Source organism: Stegostoma tigrinum, chromosome 3 (assembly GCF_030684315.1).
Source record: "Stegostoma tigrinum isolate sSteTig4 chromosome 3, sSteTig4.hap1, whole genome shotgun sequence".
Taxonomy (NCBI): Eukaryota; Metazoa; Chordata; class Chondrichthyes; order Orectolobiformes; family Stegostomatidae; genus Stegostoma; species Stegostoma tigrinum.
Genome location: NC_081356.1, coordinates 124,494,447 through 124,506,725, shown reverse-complemented (window position 1 = coordinate 124,506,725; position 12,279 = coordinate 124,494,447). Strand labels below are relative to the sequence as shown.

The following is a 12,279-nucleotide window of genomic DNA, read 5'->3' as shown; positions in this document are numbered from 1 at the left end:
TGAATACTGCTTTTCAGTAGCTGCTATACCAGCCCTGGTACAGCAATGTCACTCTCCAGCCTCTTTTTCCACTCTCCCTGTCTCTTTTAAAACATCTAAATCCTGGAATTTCCACCAACCATTCCTCTCCCTGAGTTACCTAAGTTTCTGTAATAGTCACAACATCATAGTTCCAAGTACTGACCCATGCTCTAAGTTCATCCGCCTTATTCCTGGTAATTCTAGCATTGAAGTATACACACCTCAAACCATCTCTGTGTCCACAATTAAGCTCCATCAACCACATTTCTTTATAAACAACCTCACTCCCTGTTGTGTTCATTGGAAGGCTGAATACCTCAACCTCTGAATTATAAATCCGGTCCCCATTCCCTGCCAATCTAGTTTAAACCATCCCATATAGTTCGAGCAAACCTCCCTCCCAGGATATTTGTGCCCTTCCTGTTCAGGTGTGACTTGTCCTTCCTGTACAGGTCCCACCTTCCCCAGAATGTGCTCCAATTATCCACATAATGGAAGCCCTCCCTCCCCACAGGGATCTGTGCTGGGACCACTGTTGTTTGTGATGTATGTAAATGATCTGGAGGAAGGTGTAGGTGGTCTGATCAGCAAGTTTGCTGATGACACTAAGATTGGTGGAGTAGCTGATAGTGAAGGGGACTGTCAGAAATTACAGCAGAATATAGATAGCCTGGAGAGTTGGGCAGATAAATGGCAGATGGAGTTCAATCCGGGAGAATGCGAGGTGATGCATTTTGGAAGATCAAATTCAAGGGCAAACTATACAGTAAATGGAAAAGTCCTAGGGAAAATTGATGAACAGAGAGATCTGGTCCATTGTTCCCTGAAGGTGACAACGTAGGTCAATAGGTGGTCAAGAAGGCATATGGCATGCTTTCCTTCATTGGGCAGGGTATTGAGTACATGAGTTGGCAGGTCATGTTGCAGTTGTATAGGACTTTGGTTCGGCCACATTTGGAGTACTGAGTACAGTTCTGGTCGCCACATTACCAAAAGGATGTGGATGCTTTGGAGAGGGTGCAGAGGAGGTTCACCAGGATGTTGCCTGGTATGAAGGGTGCTAGCTATGAAGAGAGGTTGAGTAGATTAGGATTATTTTTATTAGAAAGACGGAGATTGAGGGGGGACCTGATTGAGGTCTACAAAATCATGAGGGGTATAGACAGGGTGGATAGCAAAAAGCTTTTTCCCAGAGTGGGGTCTCAATTACTAGGGGTCATGAGTTCAAAGTGAGAGGAGGAAAGTTTAAGGGAGATATGCGAGGAAAGTTCTTTACACAGAGGGTGGTGGGCGCCTGGAACACATTGCCAGCGGAGGTGGTAGACCCAGGCACGTTAGCGTCTTTTAAGATATATCTGGACAGGTACATGGATGAGCAGGGAGCAAATGGACACAGACCGTTAGAAAATAGATGACAGGTTAGACAGTGGACCTTGATCGGCGCAGGCTTGGAGGGCCGAAGGGCCTGTTCCTGTGCTGTAGGTTTCCTTGTTTTGTTTCTTACCAGCCCTGTAGCCACTTGTTTAGATGCACTCTCTCCCTATTTCTTACCCCATTATCACCTGGCACTGGTAGTAATCAGGAGATAACTACCTGAACTTAAGTTTCCAACCTAACTCCCTTTCGTTTTTCACATTCTCTGTCCTTTTTCTACCTATTTCATTGGTACCGATGTGCACCATGACTGCTGTTTGCTCACCTTCCCCCTGAAGGATCTTGAAGACACGATCCAAGACATCATGGATTCTGGCACCCGGGAGGCAATATACCGGGAGGCAACACACAGGAGGCAACATCATCTCGTTCACATCCACAGAACCGCCTGTCTGTGCCTCTTACTATCGAATCCCCCACTACAACTGCTCTCTTATTCTCCTCCATTTCCTTCTGTGCCACAGGGCCAGGCTCAGTGCTAGAGACCTGTCTGCAATGGCCTTCCCCTAGTAGGTCATTACCCCCAACAGCATCCAAAATGGTATACTTAATATTTGAGGGCAACAGCCACAGGGGATCCCTGCACTGTCTGCCTATTCCCTTTCTCCTTCCTGACAGTCACCCAGCTACCTTTTCCCTCTACCTTGGATGTGACCAGCTGCCTATAACTCCTCTCCATCACCCCACCAGCCTTCCGAATGATTCAGAGTTCATCCAGCTCCAACTCCAGTTCCCTAACACGGTTTTTGAGGAGCTGGAATTGTGTGCACTTCTCACAGGTGAAGTCAGAGGGGACACCAGCAGTGACCCTTACCTCCCACATCCAGCAAAAGGAGCATGTAACTGCCCTAGCTTCCATTCCCTCTACTCTGAATTTCCAGAAGAATTTGAAAAAAAAGCCTCACCTCACCAACCCTCCACAAAGTCTTTTTTTTGGTTAGAGGAGGAGGATGGTGGGAAACACTGCATGTATAGTGTTTCAGGTTTAGCCAATGCCCGAATATATCAGCTCCTTACTGGTTCCTTAGATTTAACCCTGACTTTGTTATTAAGCCTGCTGACCAGGGCATACTGTTATAGTCTGGAGCACTGACCTCTGCATTACAGAGGCTGAGTGCGACCTCTCAGATAGCTCCTCCTATCTTCCCATGGACCATGGCCCTACCATGACACATAAAGTCATTAAATTTACTATGATAACTGATCTCATTTCATCTGGTGACTTCCTCCCCACTGCTTCCAAGCTGATAGTCCCACAGCCCTGCACATCTCGCTTCCACCTCCTTTCAAAAATCCACAAACAGGACTGTATGGGCAGACCCATTGTTTCAGCCTGCTCTTGCCCTACAGAACTCATCTCTTCCTACCTTGACTCAGTCTTCTCTCCCTGTTCCAATCCCTGCCCACATACATCCATGATTCCTCTAATGCTTTACATCAGTTTCAAAACTTCGCTTTCATGTACCAACTGCCTCCTCTTTCCCATTGACCTACAATCCCTTCACATTGCAGATGACAGTAAAGTCGGTGGAGTGGTGGACAGTGTGGAATAATGTTCCAGGTTGCAGGGAGACTTGGATAAACTGCAGAATTGGGCTGAAAGGTGGCAAATGGAATTTAATATGGATAAATGTGAGGTGATTCACTTTGGGAGGAATAATAGGAAGGCAGAATACCAGGTCAATGGAAAGATTCTTGGTAGTGTGGATGTGCAGAGGGATCTTGATGTCCATGTACATAGATCCCTGAAAGATGCCACCCAGGTTGATAGTGCTGTTAAGAAGACTTACAGTGTGTTAGATTTTATTGGGAGAGGGATTGAGTTCTGGAGCCGTGATATCATGCTGCAACTGTACAAAACACTAGTGCGGCCTCATTTGGAATATTGCGTGCAGTTCTGGTCGCTCCATTACAGGAAGGATGTGGAAGCATTGGAAAAGGCGCAGAGGAGATTTACCAGGATGTTGTCTGGTCTGGAGCACAGGCCCTATGAAGAAAGGCTGAGGGACTTGGGTCTGTTCTCATTGGAGAGAAGGACGCTAAGAGGGGATTTAATAGAGACATACAAGATGATCAGAGGATTAGATAGGATGGACAGTGAGAGTCTTTTTCCAAGGATGATGACTTCAGCTTGTACAAGGGGGCACAGCTACAAATAGAGCAGTGATAGATTTAAGACAGATGTCAGAGGCAGGTTCTTTACTCAGAGAGTGGTAAGGGCGTGGAATGCCCTGCCTGCCAATGTAGTTAACTCAGCCACATTAGGGGCATTTAAACAGTCCTTGGATAAGTATATGGATAATGATGGGATAGTGTAGGGGGAGGGGCTTAGATTAGTTCACAGGTCGGCGCAACATCGAGGTCTGAAGGGCCTGTTCTGCGCTGTATTGTTCCATGTTCTATGTTCTAAGCCATTCCCCACCAGGAGGCTCTTAGGGCTGTCCACTTCTTTCTGGAGCAAAGGCCTGAACTGTCCCACATCTACTTGAACTATATATCCTCACATCCGCAATCATATTTTATATTGTAGCTCTATGTTCTTCCTACTAAAATGCATCATCCTGCACTTCTCTGCATTGAATTTTATTTGCTATTCCACCAACGTGGCCTTGTTCTTTTGTAATTCCATATTGCTCTCACAGTTTACAAAGTTTGCCAGCTCCATGTGATCCATAAACTTGGAAACTGATCCCTGTATATCAAGATCTAAGTCATGAGTACATTTGAAGAAAATTCAGGGGAGGTAATGATTTAGTGGTATTATCACTGGACTATTAATCTCGAGATCCCAGGTAATACATTGGGGACCAAGGCAGATGGTGGAATTTGAACTCAAAAAAAAAGTTCTGAAATTAAGAGTCTAATGATGACCATGACTCGATTGCCAATTGCCAGGAAAACCCATCTGGTTCACCAATGTCCTTTAGGGAAAGAAACCTGCCACCCTTAGCTGGTGAATATACTAAGGGGAGGATGAGGCAACCATGGCTGACAAAGGCAGCTCGGCATAGCATAAAAGCAAAACAGAAGGCGTACAATATGGAGAATATTAATGGGAAGCCAGTGGATTGGGAAGCTTTTAAGCACCAGTAGAGGATGACAAAAATAGCAATATGATTGAGGAAGATGAAATATGAGAGCAATATAAGATAGATAGTAATATAAAAGAAGATTGCAAGAGTTTTTTTTAGACATATAAGAGATAAGAGAGAGGTAAGCGTGGATAATGGACCACTGGGCTGCGGAAATAGTAGTAGGAACAAAGAAATGACAGGGATCACAGTGGAAGACAGCGATAGCAGCAGCAAACCAGAACTTTAAGAGAGTGCAGAGCAGAGGTGAATGTGGTGACCACCACGGAGGAGAAAATCCTGGGGAAGCTGAAAAGTCTGAAGGTGAACAGACTACCTTGACCACATGGACTACACGCCAGAGTTCTGAGAGAGATAGCTGAAGAAATTGTAAAGGCATTACTGGTGATGTTTCAGGAAAGACTGGAATCAGAGATGGTCCTAGAGGACTGGAAAATGTTTAAGCAAGGAGAGAGGCAGAAGACAGGAAATAAAAGGCCAGTTAGTCCGGACCCGGTGTTGGTAAGATTTTAGAGTCTTTTATTAAAGTTGAGATTGCAGAGTACTTGGAAGTACATAGCACAATAGGGTAGAATTAGCAAAGGCTTTGTCAAGGGTACATCATGCCTGACAAATATGTTAGAATTCTTTGAGGAGGTAATGATCAAGTTAGACAGGACAGCGGATGTGATCTACTGGGATTTCCAGGTGATCTTTGACAAGGTGCCAAACAGGAGGCTGCTAAATATGACAAGATCCCATGGTGTTAGGGGCAAGTTACTGGTATGGAGAGAGGTTTGGCTGATTGGCAGGCAGGGATTGAGGGTAAAGAAGTATTTTTCAAGATGGCAGCCAATGACTAGTGAAGTTCTACGGGGTCATTGTTGAGACTACAACTATTCATGTTATACATTAATAATATGGATAAAGGAACTGAAGGCATTATTACTACATTTTCAGAGGACATAAAGATAGCTGGAGAGACAGGTAGTGTTGTGGATCCGGGGAAGCAGCAGAAGGACTTGGACAGGCTAGGAGAGCGGGTAAAGAAGTGGCAAATGGAAGACAATGTGGAAAAGTGTGAGGTTATGCACTTTGGTAGGGAGACTATTTCTAAATGGGGAGAGGCTTCAGATATCTGAGGCAAACAAAGACTTGGGAGACCTAGTTCAGGATTCTCTTAAGATTAACAAGCAGGAGAGGAGGCTTACAAGAAACATCCTGGGAATGGAGGCATGTTTGAGGACTTTGGGTCTGTACTCAAAGGTGTTAGAAGGATGAGAGGAGAATCTGATTGAAACTCATAGCATACTGAGAAGCCTGGATAATGTGGATAGTACCACATCCACATGGTAGGCTATTGGAGAAAATACTGAGGCATGGGATTGAGGGAGATTTAGCAGTTTGGATGAGAAACTGGCTTTCTGTAAAAGGCAACAAGTGGTGGTTGATGGAAAGTATTCAGGCTGGAGTCAGGTCACGAGTGGTGTACCTCAAGGATCTGTTTTGGGACCACTGCTGTTTGTCATTTTCGTAAATGACTTGGACGCAGGCATAGGTGGATGGGTTAGTAAGTTTGCAGATGACACTAAAGTCGGTGGAGTGGTGGACAGTGTGGAAGAATGTTGCATGTTGCAGGGAGGCTTGGATAAACTGCAGGCTGAAAGGTGGCAAATGGAGTTTAATACGGATAAATGTGAGGTGATTCACTTTGGGAGGAATAATAGAAAGGCAGAATGGTCAATGGAAAGATTCTTGGTAATGTGGATGTGCAGAGGGATCTTGGTATCCATGTACATAGATCCCTGAAAGTTGCCACCCAGGTTGATAGTACTGTTAAGAAGGCTTACGGTGTGTTAGCTTTTATTGGTAGAGGGATTGAGTTCCGGAGCCGTGATGTCATGCTGCAACTGTATAAAACACTAGTGCGGCCTCATTTGGAGTATTGCGTGCAGTTCTGGTCGCCCCGTTACAGGAAGGATGTGGAAGCATTGGAAAAGGTGCAGAGGAGATTTACCAGGATGTTGCCTGGTCTGGAGCACAGGCCCTATGAAGAAAAGCTGAGGGACTTGGGTCTGTTCTCATTGGAGAGAAGGACGCTAAGAGGGGATTTAATAGAGACATACAAGATGATCAGAGGATTAGATAGGATGGACAGTGAGAGTCTTTTTCCAAGGATGATGACTTCAGCTTGTACAAGGGGGCACAGCTACAAATAGAGCAGTGATAGATTTAAGACAGATGTCAGAGGCAGGTTCTTTACTCAGAGAGTGGTAAGGGCGTGGAATGCTCTGCCTGCCAATGTAGTTAACTCAGCCACATTAGGGGCATTTAAACAGTCCTTGGATAAGCATATGGATAATGATGGGATAGTATAGGGGGAGGGGCTTAGATTAGTCCACGGGTCGGCGCAACATCGAGGTCTGAAGGGCCTGTTCTGCGCTGTATTGTTCTATGTTCTATGTTCTATGGATGTGGAGATGTAGCAGAGATGAGGAACCAAGGGCACAGCCTCAGATTGAAAGAATAACCTTGTAGAACTGAGATGAGGAGGAATTTCTTCAGCCAAAATGTGGTGAATATTTGCAACTCATTACTGCAGAGGGCTGTAGATGCCAAGTCCTTGAGATAGAGATAGATTGGTTCTTGATTAATAAGGGGATCAAGGGTTATGGGGAAAAAGCAGGAAAATGGATTTGAGAAACCCATCAGCCATGTTTAAATGACAGAGCAGACCTGATGGGCCAAATGGCCTAATTTTGCTCCTAAATCGTGTGATGTTCTGGAATGAAATGTGTGGAGTGATGAAGGAGTAAACTAAGGTGTTGTGAGGGAACAGTCCCTGTGAAATGCTGACATTGTAGGAGAGGGGATGATATTTGTTGGTGCTAACCTGCTGGTGGTGTCAAAATAGCAGACGATGATCGTTTTTTGTGGAGATTGTTGGGGTGGAAAGGGGAACCTGACCATTGCTCCCAAGTAGAGGTGAAGGGGTGAGAGCAGAAGTGCAAGAAATGGCTTGGAATTGGCTGAGGGGCCTGTCAGCCATAATGAGACAGAATTCTTGAATGAAGAAGAAAAAGGACATGTCAGAGACACCCATGTGTAAGGTGGCATTATCAGAACAGATGTGACAGGGACAGAGAAACGGGGAGAATGGAATGGAGTCCTTGTAGGAAGTAGAGAATGAGAAGTGCAGTCAATCTAACTGTGGGAGTTGGGGGGTTTTGGTTGATAGCTTGTCTCTAGAAATAGAAAGAATAAAGTAGAAGGGAAGAGTAAACTCACAGACAAGGTGAAGTTGAGAAAGGGATGCAAAATGAAAGAAATAGAATCTGCTTTTGCAGGAGTGCATTCAAGATCACAACACCTCACAAAATTTAAAAAACAATTCTTCTTCCAATTACCTTAAGGACATGATCTCAATTAGGAGCCCTCCATGCTTATGGAAACTTCTTATCTGACTCGTCTGTCTAAATTCTTCATTCTTAAACTCTGCACACTTGGGTTAATGTTCAACAATAAGGCAAACAAAACTGAGCCTGAAACATTCAACTATTGTGTATTTTCAGTGCATCATCAAAACCATTGCTTTTTAGTCCGCCAGATGACTATCTATTATCCGTTTTTTGATTTTCCAGCATACGTCCTGAGATAGGGTACATCACACCCTAATACATGGAGCTTGGGACTCAGAAGGGACAAGCTGTGCTCAGGTCAGGGGGTGGGTCACCGTGCTTGGGTACAGGATATGGGTAGAGACAATAAGCTCAGGTCAAGGGCATGTCCCAGTGTTCAGGTCAGAGACCACAACCCAGTCCAGGAGCAGCATCAGATCCTATGATTTCTGTTAAGTGCCTTATTCCAGAGTTGGGATTGTTTGAATAATTTTAGCAGATTGTGATGAATCTTTAGAACGTGGTGATGATGTGTGTCAAGAGTCTGTCATGATATGCCACTTTTAAAATAAATGTTCACATTCATATTAAGGCATGTAATCAATCATCCTGTGTACAACTGAGTATACAATTGGCCCTTTTATCAGTTCACCTATATCTCAGCTACAACAGATCCTAGATTCATACTATTGCTATGGTATATTTGATCTGACGTTGTCTGTGCCTCAAGCAGTTGCTGTTTCCTGTCTGAGCCAGGAGTTTGTCATTCCTCTGCAGAATTTATGTACTTCAAACTCAGCTGATAGGCCAGTATTGCAAAGTCGGATGAGTTGCTTTTGGATGAGACATTGAAGTTCAGCCTCACACTGCTGTTCGTGGGAATTTGATGTGTGTAAAGTTGCTGTCAATCTCATGACTGTGTGTACGCTTTGACAAATATTTCATTGGTTTTATTGTGTTTTTAGGATGTCCATGAAATGGGCTGCATTAAAGTAGGTCTTTATTTACGTAAAACTATTTCTACTAGCTCAATGCCATTCCACTTTCCCTCCCTTTCATATATATTATACTATAACTTCCAACAAAACACAGCTGAGAAGTGGTGGGAGCAAAAGAAGAGTTTAAGTTGAGATAAGACTGGAAGTCAGAAATCTAGACCCAGGTCAAGAAAAATGACCAATCTCTCTTCATAGAGAAATGAGGAACGTGCATGGTGAACCATAGAAGGAAAGCCTAAAAGATGATCCCAAAAGCATAATTGATGACATTGGCTTAGAGGAGCATAGCAACAGAAAAGAAGTCAAAAGACCGACTGATTTTATGGAGGAATTTTGGAGACTAGGATCTAGGAAGTTGAAGGGAACTGGTTTTCTGAGGAAGGATCACTCAATGTGAAATGTTAACTCTGATTTCTCTCCACTGACACTGCCAGACTTGCTGAGCTTTTCCGGAAATTTCTATTTTTGTGCTCTTGATGAACACTTTGAGAGCTGTCTTTCAAAGTGGCTCCCATCCTCTCTGCTGTCATTTTCCATCCAGCAGTCCACAGAGCTCTGATGAGGCTATCACTCATCAGAAAAATATGAGACTCCAATGTCATTACAATGTAGCAATGAATTTTTGGTTCAAATTGACTTGATACACTGGAATGCCAACCAGTTGGACATTTCCTCTGGTCCTGGCTGGATTCAACTATGGATCTGTTCTTTTGGGTTAACCATAATGAAAATGATGTAAGTCAACAGAAACGCCTTAATTTATAACTTGCCTACAAGTCCTCCTGGAGCATTTAGTCAAAACCTCATGTAGTAGAAAATATATCAAATTCATGAGCGCTTTTACATTGTTGCCTGGTTAACCTCTCAATGTCATCTAAAAAAGGCAAAATCAAGAGTTTCCCATTGGCTTCCCTGGGGCAGATGAAGTTCAAATAATTCCCGAACAGTCAGCCATAGAGTATACAGCTGTAGTGTATTGATAGAAAACTTCAAAATTCAAATTCATAACTTCTTCTTCTGTAAGGGTGTTTATGGAACGGAAATGGGTAAAAGGAGTTAAAATGTAAACCTGCCATGATCTAATTGCATGACGTAGCAGGCTCGATGAGCTGAAAGGCACGTTCCCTGTTCTTTCTGGGAATAACCATTTGGGAAACTCTGTAATATAGTGAGCGGTTCCCTGATTATTTCATTCAGTGTTCCTTAGAATTACAAACATATCAGCTCATCCCAGTTAGAAGAGTGCAGTCTTGTTTCATACCTTGTCGTTTTTTTTAACCTGAACTCAAAAGCCAGCAAGAGTTTATCTAGATCTTGGCACGTGTTTTCTAAAAGACAATTTCCTTGTTTCCTCAGATATTTACATTTGGCTGGCGAGAAGACATTCGGCCTGGAGAGCCACTTCATACCAGGAAGTTCTGCTTTGATGCTATTTCCCACAGCAGCTTTGTCACTCTGTATGACTGCCATGGTATGAAAGGCAATCAGTACTGGCGCTATCGAAAGGTAGGCCACACCTTTTGGACATCAAATTGTTTTGACTGTAGAATATATTCTGCCACTGAAACAACAAGTTACATTTATGCAGAGCTCTTAACATAGGAAAACAGCTCCAGGAGCATTTATTGCAAAAACAGGAGTGGACTGTTCAGCTCTTCATTGTCAAAATTTAACAACTGATTCTCACTAAACAGATAAGGATGGGTGACCAAAAACTTGGTCATACAGATTGATCTTAAGAAGTGTCTTAAAGGAAGACAGCATGTGTTTGAGAGGATTGTTGATAAGTGAATCATTTTTACATTGTCTGCTTCAGATACCCACTCCTTTTCTGAATTAGACGCTGCAATCATAATTCAACTAGATCCACTGAAAGCTACATTGCATTCTGTTCTCCACACCTGTTATTTTCTATTCAGTTACTGTAGTTATTTTCAAGATTTGACTGGGGATAGACTCCCTGTAAAGATTGACTCTATAGATCCATTGGTAACAGCTATACACCCTGAAGGACCAATGACTAATGTTGACTTCTATTAGGAAAACAATGTCATAATGTGGAAAATGTTTCTATTCTGTTCATTATACAAAACGAAAACCAATAAGTTAGAACAAAATGGCTATATGACCTGCCACGAACACCTCAAATTTTGAATTCTCCTCATTCTGTTCTACTCACTCCAAGGCCTCACTCACCCTATCTCTGTCCTACACAAACTCCCATCTCTTGAGCATCCTAAATTTTCTTTGGCCCATCATTGATGACTGCATCTTTACCTAACTAGTTGCTAAGCTCTGAAATTTCAACCTATCTATCTCCCACTTCTCAATTAAGATGTTTCCTTATGTCTACGTCTTCAATTAAGCCTTTGGTAATCTGCCCATGTGGCTGTTTCTCTGATATTGTGTCAATTTTTTTTGTCTGTAAGTACCGCTGGAACTGCTGTGAGACTTTTACTATGTTGAACTTGCTGTATAAATGCAAAATGTCTGTGTTTTTATCGAAATGTGCATAAGCTGTAGAAACAATGGGGGATCATAAAAGTTCTTTTGCCCTGAAAATCAGACTGAGGAAAGGCATTTTCTTTGTTCATTCATGGCATTTGGGCATGATAGCTAGACCAGCATTTATTGTCCACTCCTAATTGCCCAGAGGACAATGAAGAGTCAAGCTATTGTTGTGTTCTGGAGTTACATATCGGCCAGACCAAGTAAGGATGGCATATTTCCTTCCCTAAAGGATATTTATGAACCCGAAAGGTTTTCACAACAATGGTAACATGAGTCTGAATCTCTTTTACTTTAGCTAATTGTCAATTTTGTCTGGATTCATGGAGGGTTTCTCTGCAAGTTCAGTAAGATTGTATTGAACACACGAAAAGGAACACTTCGCTCTTTGAGCCTGCTCTGCCATTCAATAAGATTGCTATTGATCTAATTTTAATCTCAACTCTACGTTCCTGCTTATCTCCAACAATCTTTCATCCCCTTGGCAGTTAAGAATCTCTCTGGCTTAAAATTATTTAAAAGTTCTGCATCCACTGCCTTTTGAGGAAGGGAATTCCAAAGCTAGTGGTATCACAACTTCATCTAACAAACTCACCTCATCCACCTCTCGTTACTCCAACCCAAAAGTGCCCTTCTGATTTAATTCTAGCCTGATTCCCCCAGTCTTCATAACCAGAACAATTCATCAATGCTTGCATATTCCATAACAGACTGGCATCCTGGCACCAGTGCTATCTTTAAAAGGCCATTGTACGTTCAGGCAAGCACTGTCAGCCTGGAGCTTCCCCGCACAGTTCATGATATTTGCCCTAGACACAGCAGAGGAAAGGGAATTTGGTGGTTGCCAAC

General features: G+C 43.1%; 1 protein-coding gene across 2 annotated transcripts in view; it reads left to right on the top strand.

Moving 5' to 3' along the window:
* galntl6 (polypeptide N-acetylgalactosaminyltransferase like 6) overlaps positions 1–12,279 on the top strand; it is a 1,211,583-nt gene that overhangs the window by 1,177,824 nt on the left and 21,480 nt on the right. For both annotated transcript variants that reach the window (XM_059644874.1, XM_059644875.1), the window contains exon 12: positions 10,279–10,428. In XM_059644874.1, coding sequence (XP_059500857.1) covers positions 10,279–10,428 — 150 coding nt within the window. The remainder of the gene's footprint in view (positions 1–10,278; positions 10,429–12,279) is intronic.